This window comes from Numenius arquata, chromosome 22, assembly GCF_964106895.1.
Source record: "Numenius arquata chromosome 22, bNumArq3.hap1.1, whole genome shotgun sequence".
NCBI lineage: Eukaryota > Metazoa > Chordata > Aves > Charadriiformes > Scolopacidae > Numenius > Numenius arquata.
In genome coordinates, this window is record NC_133597.1 from 4,886,646 (window position 1) to 4,904,467 (window position 17,822).

General features: G+C 56.9%; 1 protein-coding gene across 1 annotated transcript in view; it reads left to right on the forward strand.

Moving 5' to 3' along the window:
- Nucleotides 1-16,638, forward strand: part of IGSF9B (immunoglobulin superfamily member 9B) — a 39,583-nt gene extending 22,945 nt beyond the window's left edge. The window contains exons 13-20 of the mRNA XM_074162444.1: nucleotides 734-909; nucleotides 1,565-1,791; nucleotides 1,939-2,023; nucleotides 3,336-3,497; nucleotides 4,243-4,288; nucleotides 5,545-7,176; nucleotides 15,821-15,942; nucleotides 16,415-16,638. Of these exons, the coding sequence (XP_074018545.1) occupies nucleotides 734-909; nucleotides 1,565-1,791; nucleotides 1,939-2,023; nucleotides 3,336-3,497; nucleotides 4,243-4,288; nucleotides 5,545-7,176; nucleotides 15,821-15,942; nucleotides 16,415-16,638 (2,674 nt within the window). The remainder of the gene's footprint in view (nucleotides 1-733; nucleotides 910-1,564; nucleotides 1,792-1,938; nucleotides 2,024-3,335; nucleotides 3,498-4,242; nucleotides 4,289-5,544; nucleotides 7,177-15,820; nucleotides 15,943-16,414) is intronic.
- The last annotated feature ends 1,184 nt before the right edge of the window (nucleotides 16,639-17,822 follow it).

Here is a 17,822-nt window from a genome sequence, read left to right on the forward strand (position 1 = left end):
TAGAGCATCCCTGACACGAGCACTGATGCTCCCAGTATCGTTGCAGCACGGCGATGCTGCTTCGGGATGTGGGGGGGCTCTTTCACCGTGGTGCTTCCCGGCAGGGTTATGGCTTGTGGAGATGGCTACGGGCTCTCGTGTGCTGGGGTCACACTGGGATGGCTCCCAGTGCGCCCCACTTGTGCAAATACGGCAAAAATGGTGATTTAGTTAAATGTCTCTTGTGGGATTGCATGTACAGGGCTACAGCGGAGGGAGAACTCGGCTCTGGCTCGGGAGCTGTCGAGGTATAAATGGGAACAGGGCCCATCTCCTGCTCCAGCCGTCCCCTTGGCAGCACTCACCAGAGTAAAAATGGGCCAACTTCCATCTTTTCCCAATGGGAATCTGATGGAGATAAGCTCAGAGCAGGGCTGGTGGCACTGCTTTTGTCCCTCACCCTGCTCAGAGGGTACAGGTGGTGCTCAGCAGAAGGGAGGGTTGGTGGCCGTGTCCGTATGAGCCAGGGGATGCTGGTGTGGCACAACGGGACGGTGTCCCATGCCTGGTGGTCCTCATGTCCCCGAGCCAGCTCGGGGGTGGCGAGTGGCTGCCCCATGTCCATACACATTGCTGCTGTCAAACCAAACCATCACTCGGGAAAGCTCCATTTTCGCTCGAGAAGTTAATGCTGCCTCTTTGTCCTCCCTGTCGAAGGCACCTTCCCTGAGGATGCTCCCTTCTCTCTCGGCAGGATGAAGAGAGCCCAGTTTGGCCCCCACGACTGGCTGTCTCTCCCTGTGCCAGCTGGTTCCAGTTGGTTACTGGTGGATACCTTGGAACCGGAGACTGCGTACCAGTTCAGTGTCTTGGCTCAAAACAAACTGGGTACCAGCTCCTTCAGTGAGGTGGTCACTGTGAACACTCTAGGTAGGTCGTCCAAGGGCACAAGGGGAGGAGAGGGAAGGGATTCGGGAGGTCTGTGGGGAGAAGTGGCCCTTTGCCTCAATCCATGTGCCCTATCTGATGGGGATGGAGATGGTGATCAGCAGCAGTAGTTTCCAGCCACGTAGAAGACAGTTCATGGAGGGTCCTGGATGAAGCTTGTAGACTTTGCTGGATGCACAAGGCTCCTGAAAGCTTGTCCGATGAGACAGCGTGGGAGAGCTGTACTGTACCAGTCCCCTTTCAGATCTTCCTGAAGTTCAGCTGGGGTCAGGAGGCATTAATAGAGCACAAAATCACTTGCGTGCGGCTCAGAGCGAGAGCTACCACAAAAAGGGCCTTGTGCTGGTACCTGCCTTGGGGCTGTCTCAGGCAGAGGTGGGAGGAAGCAGGAGCTTTTCTATCGCTATGCCTCTTTTCTTGGAGTCACTGCATCGTTAGCTCCCTGCTTTTCGGAAAGCCGTTTTTTGTATCTTTGAGATAAGGAAGCTCATACCCAAGATGTACCCTAAACTCCTGGAAGGTGGGACCTGCCATTGCCATGGTGGTCCATCACCCACCGTGGGGAGAGGAGCATCCTCTGCGCTTCCCCTTGCCCCCCATCTCAAAGGTGTCCCTGTCCCATCTTCTCTCTCTCCAGCATTCCCTGTAACAACTCCAGAGCCTCTGGTGTTGGTTACCCCACCGAGGTGCCTAACAGCCAACCGGACACAGCAAGGCGTCCTCCTGTCGTGGCTTCCTCCCGCTAACCACAGCTTCCCCATTGACCGCTACATCATGGAGTTCCGCGTCGCGGAGAGGTGGGAAATCTTGGACGATGGCATCCCGGGGACCGAGAGCGAGTTTTTTGCCAAGGACTTGTCCCAGGTGAGCCGGGGCTGCCCACACCGTACCTCTGGTGTCTCACTGTGGGTGCCACTGGGGTGGCTCGGTCCTCATGCTGGGGGTCTTTGAGGAACTGGGCAAGGTTGGGGGCTGCGATGGAGGACCTGACAGATGTTCTTGGTGTTTCAGGACACCTGGTACGAGTTCCGTGTCCTGGCGGTCATGCAGGATCTCATCAGCGAACCCAGCAACGTTGCTGGCGTGTCCAGTACAGGTAAGGGGTGGCTCCTTCTTCTGCCCCATGGCTGTGGGAGCATCTCTGCTTCTGCGGGTTCCGTCATGTATCAGTACGACAGCGATGGCTGGTTTGGGGCTTTTTCCTGAGCTGCTCAGGCTGTGATCTGGGCTGATGAGTGCAGGGTTAGGATCAGTGTCCTGGCCACGCTGCTGGCCCCGTGCCGCCTCAAACGGACCAGTGACACCGGGAGGAGGCGAGGACAAACTGCCCCATTTAGTCCTTCCCTTCAGGCATCCGCTGGTGCAGAGCGGCAGCACATCACGGCTCCGTGGGGTGCCCAGGGAACAAAGCTCTGACCAGGCACTGCAGAGCCTGGAAATGGGAATGAAAGGTGCAGAGGGGGAAATGCAGCACTGCAGTGCGGAGTCCGAGGAGGTGGGGGGGGGGGGAAGCTTTGCAACAGGAGACTGCAGCTCGTGCACGTACCCTGCATCCCGGTCCAGCTGGGAGGATGCTCCTTGATCAAACAAGGGGCGGACGAGGGCGCGCGGTTGCGATGGGGAAGGCAAGGGCAGCAGGAGGAGATGGGGATGCGGCGAAACCTTGCTCTTATGGCTCTCGTGGAAAAACCAAGGAGCCACCCAGCTCCGCTGTGCGCAGGAATGCTGCGGTCTCTCTCTGCCCCCAAGTGGTGCAGAGAGCCTGCCTGCTCGCCTGCCTGCTCGCCTGACCTGCCTCCTTTCGCATGATTTTTCTGATGGGGTTTGGCAGCGCTCGCAGGGCTTGCGTGCGCCCTGGCCCCAGGCAGCTGCCCTCCCCGGCTGAAAGCCGGTGCTCCCGGCAGGATCTGCTGGTGTGTGCGGGGTTTGCATCCCCAAACGGCTGCAGCTGAGGTCTGCTGGTGGTTTGGACACGTTCATGGTTAGCGAAGGCGCGTCACGAGGGTTCAAAGCCCAGTTTTCATTGAAAAGCTGAAACGAAGCACTGACAAACAGGGTAAAATTCCTTGTGATGCTGCAGCGGGTGATTCAGCCAGGAGATAACTGTAGGTTTGGTGCAGTTGGCTGTGCTTGTCCATAAATGTATATTTGTGGGGCATAGAAGCTTATTCCTTCAGTGTCCATCAGCCAAGGCAAAAAGGTTTATCTGGTGTGAGGTCGCTAAATCCCTTGGCCGTAGCAGAAGCACTGACTGCTCTCCCCGGGTGGGCTGGGTTGAAAGCAGGGTCTTTACTCGGAGATTATCATTCCTGGTACCAGTTGCTTTCACGCTGTGGTGGGTCCCCAGGGGAGGCAGCAGGAGAGGTGTGTGCATAACACCTAATTGTTGTGGGTTTTCTTTTCCCCAGACGTATTCCCTCAGCCTGACCTGACGGACGAGGGTCTAGCCCGCCCGGTGCTGGCTGGCATCGTTGCCACCATCTGCTTCCTGGCTGCTGCCATCCTCTTCAGCACACTCGCCGCCTGCTTCGTCAACAAGCAACGCAAACGCAAGCTCAAGCGCAAGAAAGGTGAGCCCATCCCCTCTCCGGTGGGGCTTCCTTCCTCCCTCCTGTCTCCTCCTCCTTGCTCCTCCCTGGTTGTGTTGTGGTGGTAACTGTCTTCCCTGTCTGTCTGTCTGTCTCTTCTTCCGTCCGTGCGCGTCCTCAGGTGAAACCCTGACTTCATCCCTCGGCCGTGCCTGAAAGCGCCCGTGGTTCGGGAGCGGGAGAGGCAGGGTGGGTGAAGAGGCGACAGAGAAACTAGCCTGGGATTTCCGAGGGAGCGCTCTGGCGTGGTGATAACTCCTAGAGCCCGGGGGGATTTAGGGCTGGGGTGTCCAGAGAATGGGACAGAGAATGGGGGGAGTGACCGCTCACCTCCTGGAGGTCCCCCCAGAGCTGGGTTCTCCAGCTGCTTCCTGCCCAGCCCAGAGCGGGTAGTGCCCGATGGCCGCACTAGGCTAGAGAAGACCCCCACAAGGAGACCTTGCGGCTCTGCTTCCCGAAAGCTGGGACTGCAGCAGGGACAAGGGCGGCTGGGGAGCCGGAGAGGGCAGGGGAATCAGCTCCTCCTCCTCTCGCCTGCGAGACCGCGGCAGCAGGACCCTGTGACGGGAGCTGTTTGTTGTCAGCAACCATTAAAGTGTTGGAGCAATGAAACCTCGGCCTCTTGTTGAGTGTCTTTTTGTTGTCTTGATGTTGGGTTTTGTCTTGTCTCTGTCGTGTTGCGCCTCCTTAGCGTTCTCTCTTCTTTCCCCTTTTTATTCTCTTCCAGACCCTCCTCTCTCGATAACCCACTGCAGGAAGAGTTTGGAGTCCCCGTAAGTATCTTAGATGTGGCACCAGGATGGGGGTCTTCAAGGTTCCTCCTTCCTACAGTTGTTGCAAGGCTCAAATGGAAATGTCTGACCTTGTCTGGTTGCTTCTGAGGAGTTGTTTTGGGTGTTCCCTGAACTTGTGGGAACACAGCAGTTCACAAGAGACAAAGGGGCTTTGGAGCAGAAGGCAGCAGGGACAAACGCGGCAAACTTTAAGCTGAGAGAGGACCCCGTTGGATCTATGGACATTGACCAAAGCTGGAGTTGACTGGTGGAACTCAATTACACACCTAGCTTCTCCTCAGGAGAAGGGCTAGCCTGCTGTGTATGGAGTCCTTTGTGCAAGCTCGGTGTAGTTTTTGAGTCATTCTCTGTTGGCTCTCATTTTTCTTGGGAAATTCAGAGCATCTTACACCCCTGTCTTTTTCTTGTCCCATGAAAATGCCCCACTGAAGCCTCTTTCTGCCTGTGCCCAAAGGTGGTGGATCATGGTGCTGTAGTAGCCACAGCTCCTTGCAGAGCCCATCACAAGCGTTTATAGCTGCTAATTAGCAGGGGGAGCATCTTCCCTGTTGGATCTTCATCTTGCTTTTTGTCAGTTCTTCCACTGCGCTGAAGTAACCATGCCTACACTCTCTGTTGGACCTTTTGCCTTTCAATCCTGTTTGTCCAAGGCTTCCTGGATAGGGATGAGTGAACTATCTTGGTGCTCCCTGCCTTTTGAGGCTCTCAGCGTTAAGTTTGAGTGTTGAGAATGGGAGAAAAAGTTGGAAGTGATCCATCAGCATCTCCAAGAGAGATGCTGAGTTCTGTGGGAGGGGATGTTTGCCTGATGTCCCTCCTTATGGGGGCTTTCCCAGGTGAGGATAGCTCAAGCGAACATAGGAGACCTTTGAAGGAGTTGGAAGTGAGCTCTGGATCTGTCTTTCATCCAGCTGGGGCTGCGGAGCTTGTTGCAAGGTGTTGGTGGAGCTTATTGCAAGGGGTTGGCATGAGCTGCCTGCCCTGGGGGGGATGCCGAGGGTGCTGAGCTCTGCTCCCGAGGAGCTGGGATGATGTGTGCTGCTGGTGGTCCTCTGGCGTGTGCAAGACTCTGCCATCCTGGTTACCCCCAGCAAATTTCTCCCAGCGGTTCCTCTTTTGAGAGCTCGTAGAATTTTGTTTGCCGGATCTGGCCGGCGGTTCTTCTGGGCGAGAAGACCTTCTTTCCCCTCCGGGTGACCGTCCCCCTCTCTTGGTTTTTCTCCCCTGTGGTCCAGGTTGTCTTCCGGCAAGGTGAGTCCCGAGAGCATCCGCACGCTCCGTCCCCCCTCGGAGTCCTCTGACGACCAGGGCCCGCAGGCCAAGCGGATGCTGAGCCCCACCAAGGAGAAGGAGCTCTCCCTTTACAAGAAGACCAAGCGAGCCATCAGCAGCAAGAAGTACAGCGTCTCCAAGGCGGAGGCCGAAGCCGAGGCCACCACCCCCATCGAGCTCATCAGCCGCGGGCCCGACGGCCGCTTCGTCATGGACCCGGCGGAGATGGAGCCCTCCCTGAAGACGCGGCGGATCGAGGGCTTCCCCTTCGTGGAGGAGACGGACATGTACCCCGAGTTCAGGCAGTCGGACGAGGAGAACGACGACCCCGTCGTCCCCGCCTCCGTCACCGCCCTGAAAGCCCAGCTCACCCCTCTCTCCTCCAGCCAGGAGTCCTACCTTCAGCCACCAGCATACAGCCCCCGGTTCCATCGGGCGTTGGAGGGTCCTGGAACCCTGCAGGCCACCGGCCAGGCCCGCCCGCCGGCCCCCCGGGCTTTCCACCACCAGTTTTACGGTTACCTCAGCAGCAGCAGCCCCGGGGAGGTGGACCCGCCGCCCTTCTACATGCCAGAAGTCAGCCCGCTGAGCTCGGTCATGTCCTCCCCACCGCTGCCCCCCGAGGGGCCCTTCGGACACCCCACCATCCCCGAGGAGAACGGGGAGAACGCCTCCAACAGCACGTTGCCCCTGGCCCAGACCCCCACGGGGGGCCGGTCCCCCGAGTCCTGGGGCAGGGCCGAGTTCCCCTTCGGCGGCCTGGAGCCGGCCCCGGCGCCATTCCCCCACCAGCTCCAGTCCTGCGAGGCGGCCGATGGCTGCCAGCCCACCGGCTGCCTTCCTCGGGGGCCACCTCCCTCCTCCCTCCAGGTGGTCCCCGCGTCCTACCCGGGCATCTTGCCCCTGGAGGCACCAAAGAGCTGGACCGGCAAGTCACCCGGCAGGGGCCAATCTTCTGTGCCCACCACCACCAAGTGGCAGGACAAACCTATGCAACCCATGGGATGTCAAGGGCAGCTAAGACATACCAGCCAAGGTATGGGCATACCCGTGTTGCCTTACCACGAACCGTCCGAGCCCGTCGGCCCCAGCGGCACAAGCACATTCAGCCTGGACACCAGGTGGTACGAGCCCCAACCCCGACCTCGGCCCAGCCCTCGGCAGGTCAGGAGGGCTGAGCCCAGTTTACATCAGGTGGTGCTACAACCTTCAAGGCTTTCTCCTCTGACCCAAAGCCCCCTCAGCTCCCGCAACAGCTCCCCGGAGCTGACGGCCCGCGCTCGGCCCCGGCCGGGCCTCATCCAGCAGGCGGAGGTCTCGGAGATCACCCTGCAGCCCCCGGCGGCCGTCAGCTTCTCCCGCAAGTCCACGCCGTCGTCCACGGGATCCCCGGCGCCGAGCAGCCGGGGAGGCAGCCCCAGCTACCGACCTACCGCCGCCTTCGCTTCCCTGGCCACCGGCTTCTCCGGCTCCCAGGGCTCCTCCCTGCCCGTGGACACCATGGATGTTTTCGGAGACATCCCTTCCCCGAGGAGGGCTGGCGAGGAGATTCTCCAACCGGAGACGACATCCACCACCACGGTAGCCGCCACGGGGTAAGTGCTTGAGCCCCGTGGTGAAACCCCCCCCCCCGCCTCCCACCCCTTTCCCGGCCCCTTTCCCGGCTTCCCCCACCCTGCCTCACCCGCTCCCTCTGACTCCCTCCCCGCCATCGCCATCCCAACCGGTAGGGTCTCTCTGGGCGCGCTGCAGCATCCCTTTTGGAGACGGCATCCCGCGGGCTTTTGCTAGGAAGAGGCTGGTGCCGCGGGTTGCATGGCCGCTGCCCCAGCAGAGCTGGGTTTTTAGGCAGGCGACCTTCCCGCTTGCCTTCCTCCCTGGATGCTCCCTTGGGGATTTGGGAGCGCCGTGACTCCGGGCTACTGGCCATCTACCAGGCGTTGGCAAAGACCTGGGCTCCCCGGCTGGCGGAGGTAAGTTGTCCTGGTGTCACTGGCGGTTGTTTCCTCTTCTAGCTGCTGGCTCTTGGCTTTCTTCGAACGTTAGGGCCGCCGCCGCCGCCGCCGCGCCTCTGTCTTCCTCCTCCTTCCTTCCCGCGGAGTCTAGAGAGCTTTAATGCATGACAGAAAACAGCTAATCACGGCCACCGCCCCACCTGCAAAAGGGATGCTGCAGCCCCAGGACGCGGGCAGGGAGAGATCAAGGACTTAGCCACACCAGCAGCATGTCAGGAGAGGAGGAAAAAAATAAAAATAAACTAAGCCCAGCGGAGATCGGGAGGCTGCCGGCACGCTCAGATCCTGCCCTAAAGAGGGATGTGGCTGCACTAGAGAGTAGCGGCTGGTTTTCCAGGTACCAGGGTTGCTCCAGGCAAAAAAGCGTCTCTCTTTCTCTCTCTCTCTCTTTCTCTCTGTATTTCTCCTCTTTCCCTCCGTCTTTCACAGCACCTTAGACCCACCCCGTAGCCGTGCTTTCGTCCCATCCTTTCGTCTCGCTTCATTTTGGCTTGTTGTCTGGTGGGGTTCGAACCACATTTCCCTCCCCTTTCCCCCCCCCCCCGCCCCCCCCTCACCCTTCACCCTCCGGCTGGTGGCAGAGAGGATTTGGGGGGCCGGGGCGCCCAGCCCCACGGAGCCGGCGCGGTCGGAGGCGTACGGAGAAGGAAGCGTGTGTTTCGGGGAGGGGGGAGGCAGCGTTTCACCCCGCAGCGCCCTCCGCATTTCACCCCCCCGCCCTCTGGTACCTGGAAGCGTTATGGCCTTAGGAAAAAAACCAAAAAACAAAACAACCCCTCTGGCACGGCTGGGATGCGCAGGGGGGAGAAGGAAGGAAGGAGGGCTCAAGGGAGAGGATGGGGAGGGAGAGGAGCTGAAAGAGCCTGAAATGACTTCTCCGTGCCTCTGGAAAACAGCTACGGAGCGATGCAATTAAGCACGTTAGACGTAGGTCCACGTCTCCGCGCCAGGGCACCCCAAGGAGACCCAGCTCCAGGAGAGATCCGTGTTAGAGCAGCACCGGTGTCCGTGCTTTTACGCAGTGTCTCCATTCGCTTTGTTGATTATCGTTTTGGTTTCTTCTTTTCCTTTCTCTTCTGTTTCTTTCCCCCTTTCTTCTCCAGCCTCGTTTCGTTTTGTGTTTCGGTTTGGTTTCTTTCCCTCCTTTTCCTTTTTGGAGTTGTTGACGTGCTGATGTGTTGCGGAGCTCGGCTCCTTGCGGGTGTTGATAACTGCTTTGTTTTTGATTAATCTCAGCTATCTGGGCAGTGTTGTCGAGACAAGCTTCTCCTCAGCTCAATAGGTAAGGGTGATCCATGTCCGAAAGGATGGTGTGGGCGCTGTGGAGGGTGGCCGGGAGCGGGGCATGAGAGGGGACACGGAAGGGGCTTTTCCGATACCATCTCTTCCTTTAAAGGGGAATAAGGAATCCGAAAACACTAGGAAACACCTCTGGACGCACAGTCTCTGTGGCTTTTGGGTTTCCCCTCGAGCAGCACGCCGCTGCTCCCCTGCCTTGGGGGAAGCGGTGGGGCTGGAGAGCCCGGTTGGTGGCCGCCGTGTCTTCATGTCGGGGTTTGGGATGAGCCATGCTGCTGTCTCCCTGTGGCCACCCTTTCTTGGAGGATGGTGACACATGGCACCCTCGGCTCTGGCAGGGCTTGAGTGGCACGAGGGTTGTGCAGTTTTAGGGAGGCATTGAGTTGGGGTTGTCCTGGACAATCCAAACCAGGAGGAGCTCATGGCCACCCCCTGGAGCCAGGTAAAACAGCCACATCTGGAGCAACCAGCTGCAGACTGTGTTTTTGGAGTGGGGCTCCAAAAATCAGCCTCCAGATGCAGTCCAGGATGTGGAAAATTTTGTTCCCATCAATATCTGGATCTGTTTTCTTTTTCCCAAGTCTCCTCAGTCAAGGAAAACAGAAGTCTTTCTTTCATGATGGACTTTCTTATGGTTGGCCACAGCGTAACTACACTTTGAGGCTGCTGGTGAGGTGTCTTATCGTTCCCATCACAAGCGTAGTCATAGTCAAAGCCCTCCCTCTCTGAAATACTCTTTGGAGAAATCTTTTAGACTTCTTCTGACCCCGCTGTATTTAAACAGCCCTCAGCAGATCTTGAAAGACTCTCCCAAGAACATACCTCTCGGGCTGCCTTCATGGGGCCGGTTTCCTAGATGGCCATGGGCATCCCTGGAACTGGGACGGAATAATTGAGAGATGGTTTTCAGACCTTAGAGGCAGAGAATGTCACTAAAACTGGTGAAGTCAGATGGGATAATCATCACTCCTGACCCCAAGGATTGGGAACGCTGACCCGTTTGGCCATCAGCCGGGCTGCTTATGAAAGGAGAGGTGGGATTGCAGATGGAGTCTGGCTGTTCCCAAGCTTCCTTAGGACACATCTTACAAAAATTTAAGCTTTGCTGCCTTGGATGAGAACAGTGAAGGTCTTGGCCAATGCTCTCCTAAAAGCATGAAGAGCCTTGTTGGACTGGAAGAAAGCCACATGAGAGATGCCTAGAGAAATCAGGGAGATGTTTCCAGGAGGGGAGAATTCCTCTAGCTGATGTGGAGGGTTGTCCTGGGGTGGGGAGAGCAGGAGAGGGGAGGACGGAGTGCTGAGTCCTGGCGATGGGAGAAAGTGCAGGAGGAGCCGTTCTCTTGGCATGGCAGAACCCATCCACTTCAAGCCTTGCAGCCTCCAAAGCTCTTAAACACTTGGCCACCTTCTTCTCTTTCCCCCTGTTGATCCCAGAGCAGGGTCTCCCACGAGGAGCAAAGCTAGCACCAAGTTCTGGTGACATCTGGGCTGTGCCAGGCTTCTCGAGAAACGGGAAAGCCCTCAGTGAGGACATGGCTATTCGCTCTATTCTTTTTCCCTGGTGCTTCCCGGCTCCGGGAGCGTTAGGGACACGAGCGCACATGGCTTGCGCACAACAGAGGTGAGTCCAGGCGCATGTTGGAGTCTAGTGTGGCTCTTGCACGGATCCGGGCTGGCTCCTGTCTCTGGTGCTGGTTGCCATGGGCTGATGGGGTTTCAGGAGCATCCCGTGCCCAGCAGGACACTTGCTGAGGAGCAGCCGTGCATCCAACTGTGAGATGCTGCAGGGGTTGGGAGTCGCGGGAGCGACTCCAGAGTCATTATCCCCCAAAAAAGGGGAAGCCAGAAGAATAAATCTCACTTTAATAAGGGAGGAATCCTGTAAAGAGCCCAGCCAAGTAATTTCTTGATGATTTGGGGGTCATAAAATTGTCAGTGCGTGCGGAGCACGGGGATTTGATGCCAGACCAGCCAGATTTCTCTACTGCAGTAATAAAAGCTGAGAAGAGGAGAGGGAGGGGCAGTTTGTGGGCTCGGTGGTGGCTGCAGCAAGGTGGCTTTCTCTGGGTGAAGCTCACGTATTTTTTACCGATGGGCAGGGATAAATAATGCCGCAACTGAGTCGGCACAAGCCGTTTTCCCATCATCTTCTCTTCGGATGCAGCACGCCGTGATGCATCTCCTCATGGGGAAGAGGGGGCTGCCGTCTCCCTGCAGAGGGAAACCCAAAAACCACAGACAAGGCACCAAGCCCCCTTGCCTCTTGGCACCCCAGCCTGCCTCGAGTGGCCCCCCCCGGCCCCCCGCTTTGCCAGGGCAGGGCTGGCGATGCCGGGAGCTTGGGGGCTTGGCCGCAGCGTAGCGTTGAGTGACGAAGGGACGTCGGTGCCAGGCGTGCGGGAGGAGGAGCACCCCTCGCTCCCCGCTTGAAAGAAAACAGGTTCCCCTTTAAAGACTGTCCATGTGCTGATCCTCTGCATGTGTTTCATGCCTCCTCCCGCTTGGAGAAGTTGTGAGTCCGCTTGTCTGAGTGCGTTTTTCTTTTCTTTCTTAATTATTATTCTTCTTCTTATTATTATTTTTTTCTTTTCAGTCTCTTTGATTTACTTATATATTTTCTCACTCCTGTTTTTCATTTATCTTCCTCTCTTCCCCCGCCCCTTCCCCATGACTGTATCCCCCTCTTCCTCTCCAGTCCGGCCCCTTTTCCCTCGCCCTCTCTCCTCCCTGCTCCTCTCCTGTCAGCATGGTGAAGTCCGTTGTGTAGGTGAGTTGTGGTGTCTGCAGACCTGTAGAAGGGACCCCCTTCTCCGGTGTGCCCACCCCCCCGGCTGTGACCAACCCCTTCCTCCCTCATTGCGGTGCCTTGGCAGCAGCAGCTCCAGGGCAAGGGGCCATCACCACTGTGTTTCTCTGGCACCTCTCATGCTGAAGGATCTCAAGCGATGCAGGATGGCATCCCAGGATGGAGGCAGCAGCCAGCGCTGCCTCGGAGCCGAGGGGGAATTCCAGCTTGTGGGACGTCTCATGGGATCGCGCAGGACTTGAGCTTGAGATGGAGCATTGTGTAGGAGAATTGAGCTCTTCAGCTGAAGAGGATGAAGGGTTGAAGGATGCGGTGGCTGAGACACGGTGGGCTCTGGTCCAAGTGGATGCTCTGACTGGTCCAAGTGGATGCTCTGACATGTCCAACATATTCCTGAATCTCAATGTCTTGAACTCAAGGAGAGGAGGCAGCAGGGAACATGTGTTGAGACCTCCACGAGGTGAAATACATGTCTTGTGCCCTTGAATCTCCTGGACCCTTCCTTTATATGGGTTCCCCCTTTTGGGTGGAAAGAGGTTAGTGATGCTTTCATGGGCCTTTTCCCTTGCATCTTTGCTTTGTACGTGGAAGGAGGTTTGAAGAAGAGCAGCTGAGATGTGTTTTGGGTTGTTGGGTTGGGCAGCTCTTCTCCCCTAGCTACCTCCTCCGGTCCTGGGGCTCTCTGAGGTCCCTCAGTACCTTTGCGGCCTCTCCAGTCCATGCATTTCAGACCCTTGCTTGTTCAGAAGGTTGTCCTTTGAAGACTTGAGGAAAATTGCTGCTCTGGGTGTTTGTGGTGTCTCGCAGAAGGCTTGCAGCTGGAATTCAGGTGTGCTGCTTGAAGCTCCTTTGCTTGGCTCTACATGGAAGTCTCCAGAACAAGTTCACCTGCCTCCCTAAACCTCTCGTCTGTTGGTGTTCAAGACATCTCTCGTGCATGGGCAGCTGCCCAAAATGCTAACTCTGGGGCCAGGAAGAGGCTTTTGGCCGAGCTTAAAATGAAAATTCATTTGAAAGAACTGGAGTCCTTTGAAGAAATAAAGGGTGGGTAGAGCAGATAAAATTTGGCTGGTGAGTAGCATCGTTTCGTCCTCCTCTGTATCTCTTCCTTGCCAGAGGTCAGACAGTATTTATGGTGACACATGGGTTGAATGTGCTGGCTGTTTATGTTTGTGTGTATAAATACAAGTCCAATTACGGAGAACTAGTGGAAATGAGCCTCAGGCAATTTCCTCATAATCCCTTGCGTAAATCTGTCTAATTTTGTCAACATGTCACAGTAGCAGCATCTTAGAAAGGAAAAAAGAATGGAAAGCTCTACGAGTTGAGCTTTAACGGTATCAGCAGAGTTGTCTGGGTGGTGGGGACAGGAGGGAGAAGGCAGGACGGTGACAGGACGGCTGAGCTTGCCGACGTCCAGGGCTTGGGAGATGTGAGCTCCATGGGAGATGGACTGGGGCTTGGAGCAGTTGAGGTCACCGTTAGCCAAGTACCTGCTTGAATGTAAACTATTTCGCGAATCATAGAATGGTGGGTATAAATGGGAAAAGCCCTGGTTTTGACCGTTCAAGCAGGAATTGCTGCAGGGAAGTGCCATGCTCTTGGCCCCGTGGGTCACTGTGGTCTTACACGGAGTTGGTGCAGCTCAGTGGGCAGTGTCCCAACAGAGCTTGGAGCCACCGCTCGCAGCATCTCTCACGACAAGCATTTGGGAAGAAGGTGTTTAAGCGCCAAAGCTCTACGGGCTTGTAAATGTCGTCTTTCCTACGGGGGGAGAGCTCTCGCTTGGATCCAGCCAGCAGGACTACCAGTTCGGCTAATGAGATGCTTCATCTTCGACTGATGTGCTGCTCCACTGGGAGACGGAACAGAGGCTCTCCAGGAGCATCCACGCCTTGATGTCTCTGTCACGATGGGAAACATGAAAAGGGGCTTTTTTTTATGCTGAGTATTCCGGGTTTCTGTTGCATCTGCTGTGCTCCAGCTGCTTCATCGATTCACACTGCACTTCTCTTGGTGTGCTCCGACGCTGCTTGCAGAACTGAGAAGCTTTGCAATCACACACGTCTTCCAAAACAACCCCTTCTGCTCCCCAAGGAGAGGTAAAAAATCCCTTGGGAGTTCTTCCCCTGTGCCACTCCAGCTGAAGCATCACCGCTCCGGCAGCCACGTGGGATCTCAGACGTAAAGCCTTGCTGTCACACCGTGCTCTCCGCAGCGGTGGCACGCCTGGGGACTTGCAGGGGTGTCTCCAGTGCCAAAGAGGCTCCACCTGAAACCCAAGGGAGAGGAGAAGCTCCAAACTCACCGCAGGTGGACTCTTGTACCACAGCCTGGGTGAGGTGGGTCTCTGTGCTTGAGCCCATGTCCTTGCCCATTCCCTGCCGTTCCCACCAGCACCGGCAGCATTTTTGCGGCACCGGATGGATCACACCTTCCTGACAGACCAGGTCAAGGTCCACCAAGGTGAATAAATTTGGCCACGGCTTTTTGGTGCCAAAACAGGACTCGCAATGCACTGATGCTGCCTCCTTGCAGTCAGTTGAGGTGACTCTTCTACCTGCCTGTCCTGCTGCCTGGTGGCTTGCGGGGTTTGCTGGTCCCTGTCCCCAGTCACGGATGCCTGAAGACGCAGGAGTTGCCATCAGCGCCGTCCTCTGCATGGCTGTTGTGAACCGCTTTGGTTGCTGACCTCCGGTGACCAAGTTGTGAGAGCCAGAAGAGTGTCACCTCCTCCTTTGAAGGGTAGGACAGGCTTGTTAGAGTTTTTAAATCTCCAGGCTTTTCTCTCCGGAGCCTGGCTTTGAGCGTTGGCTTTATTGCGATGAAAGGTGCTTTGTGGATTCTTTCCCTGTCATCTCTGGGCCACCCCCTGGGCCGGTTGCTCTCTCGTGACTCGGGTTGATCCCAGGTCATTACCTGTGGCCTCTGTTGCCTTGATTCAGACCTCTCCTTCTGCGGCGTGAGGGGTTGGTGCAGCTCGGAGGGACATGAAAGTAAAATGGAGAGGGGGAAGGAAGTGGGAAAGCAGCAAGAGGGAGGGATGCTGTGATGTGTTCAGAGATGAGAGCTGGACTGACCGCTCTCCTAAGGAGAAGGTTTTCCTCCGCTGCCCTGCTCTCCCCAGCAATCATCCTGTCCGATCCTTGGATGGGAGAAACAGGTACAGGGAAGAAAATAAAGAAAAAAAAAAAAAAACAACAAACCAACACAACCCTCTTTGCAAAGGGGAGACCACTTAACCTTGAGCCGGTTCCTGTAGAAGAGTTTCTCGGGGGCTAATGCTGGAAAACTCCCACTTACAACTGCCGACTCTCCTGCAGGAAACACCCCTTTGCAAATCCCCTCCTTATCCCTCGCAATAAAACCTTGTCAGTGTTTTCGTTCCGACGTCCTGTCCCGCAGGGCAAGAAAACCCGGCTCCCAGCGTTAAGGAGTAGATGCTCCCGTGCTGCTGCGTTTCTGTTGTCGCTTATAGCAGGGACCCGGGAACGAGGTACCGCTCCTGGCCGTGTTGGCGTGTTCCCTTTATGTCCCTGTCTGTCGTGTGGCTCCTGGTTGGATTTTTTTTTTTTTTTTTGGCTGTGGGAGCGGGGCAAGGCAGGATCCTGCCTCCCTGCCCTTTGTGGCGCCGCTGTTGTCCGCCCGGGGTGGCTCGTGGTGCCCGTCTTGACGCTGCCGTGATGCTTCTGCCTGTCTCTTCTTCTCTCTCTCTATCTCTCTCTCCATCCCGAGGGGTTTCCCACCACTTCCCAGAAATGCCTTATCGGACATAGGATCTGCCCCGTCCTTTTTTGTGTGGGGGTGCTGGCATGGCAGGCAGGCGAGCTGGGGGTGCCGGCAGCAGCTCTCTCTCTCTCTCTCTCGCGTGCGCGCGGGGGCTGGCGTTGGACGTTGCCGGTGGGACCGGCCGGGTTCACGGCGCCGCTCGGCAACGTGGAGGAGACGCAGGGGGACAGGGGGGACACCCCGCTCCCTCGGCCCCCGGGTTTCTCACCTTTTCCTTTTCCACGGCAGAGCTGGCTGGGGTCGACCGATCCCCCCGCTGGGGACGTCCGGAGGCCCGAGTGTGGCCGGGAGCCGCTGACGGCACCTGTCTGCTTTTTTCCTTCCTAGAAAACATCCATCTCCGCCCGGGGACGCTGCTGCACCTGAGAGGCTCGAAGCTCTGAAATACCAGCGGATAAAGAAGCCCAAAAAGTCATCCAAGGGCTCCTCGAAATCCAGAAAACAATCCAGTGAGTGCGAGGACCCCGCGGTCCCCAACAGCATCCCCTCTGTCACCCCATGGGCAGAGCTCGGCTCCAGCGCCGGGGGGTCTCCAAGCCCGTTCCTGGATGCTGCCCTCACCCCCTGCACCCCTAAGGGATGGCTCACCCACAAGCTGTCCTTCCCCTGCTCCTTCCCTGCCTCCACACTGCGTTCTCCTTCCCTCCTCTTCCCATCTGTAGTGATTTGTTTTAGATTTATTATTTTTTCCTTTTTATTCCTATTTTTCCTATTTTTTTTTTTTTGTTCCTATTTATTTTTATTTCCTTATCTTGAGCGTTAATTTAATTTTCCCTGATGCCCAACGGGCTCCCTTCTCGCCAAGCGGCCGGGTTGGGGGGCCAGGCTTGCCCTCACCTCCCTTTTCTGGCACCCGGAGTGTTTTGCCTGGTCCCATCTGCCTTCTTTTTCCATCCCCCCTTCCCCGTCTCCCTGCTCCAGACGGCTCTGCCTCCCAGGTTCAGCACCTTCCCAGCTCTCAGGTACTGTCGCCTGACGAAGCTGTCTGCCTCCGTAAGAAGAAGAGACACCCTCGTCAGGACCCCTTCGCCCGCCTCTCGGCCCTGAAGGATGACCTCTGCCACCGGCAGCTCCCCGAGGACCAGACAGCCATTCTCAACAGCGTGGACCACGATGACACCGGCGGGCACGCCACCTTGCTTTAGCCTAGCGCCGGCCCGAGAAGGTTAAAACAGGAGGGGGTGGAGGGGAGCCCACATCGCGCCGCTGGGGGACGGAGGCGACGGGAAAGAGTGGGGGGACACACACACACCCCCCTATGCTGCCACCTCTGCCGAGGGGTTCGGTGGCTCGTGGTGGGGACGAGCTGGGGGGACGACCCTGGGGCAGGTTGAGGGGTGGGGGGTGGGCACGGGGAGGATGCCTGGGGCTGGGTGCTCCTCGGATCTGCTTCACACCCCCCCCCCCTCACCCCTGGATGGCTTTGGTGGGGTGGGAAAGTGGAGGGGGGGGACGTTGCAGCTCGGTTTCGGAAAAGGTCTCTAGGCTTAAAGGGCATAGACGGGGCTTTTGACATCTGCTTCTGCAGCGCGCGTTTAGGGAGAAAGTGTGGAATTGAGCAGCTGGCCCTCAATCGCCGGAAGAAATTAAATGACACAGGGTGTAATTAATTGACAAGAAACTTAACAACCCAGACGGGAACTGGTAATCCCATGAATCTGATTATGCTAAAAACACAACCAAATAATCCCAGGAAAGCTGTAATGGTGAAAATCTCCCTGCCTCCCCCTTCCCAGCCTCCTTTTATGTGAAGATAACAGCAACAAAACCATCCGTGACATCTTTCCTTACCTATCTCTGAAAGAGAAAAAAAACCCAGAAAGACCCTGAGCCTTCGAATCGGTCTGAGATGTGAGAAATCACCATTTGTCTGTGCATTTAAACCTTGTTAAACCCGTACTCAGCACTGTGCGAGCACGCAGGTACGGGACTGGTTTCATCCGAGGGTGTTTTTCTCTCCCCCCCCCCCCCCCCCCCCCCCTCTCCCCAAGTACGGTGCGTGTCAGCTTTGACGAGGGTGGTTTTGATTAATTCTTCCTGACACTCCGTATATCGCTGGCAAACGTTCTTCAGTGCTGTGTGTACTCATGTGATTTCTTACTACGGTAATGTTTGTAATCTCTATCCGTAACTGCGAACCGGGGATGACGCTGCCCGCAGGTGTGTGAGCCGAGGGGGTTTGGCTGCCTGGTCCCCAAAAGCCTCCGTCGGGAGATGCTGAGCCTGGGAAAGAGCGGCTGGAAACCCCCTCCAGCTCTGCGGATGGAGACGGATGGCTCCCGGGAGCGACCGCGCAAAGCTAAGCCCAGCGTTTTCGCGTCCGCTTGAA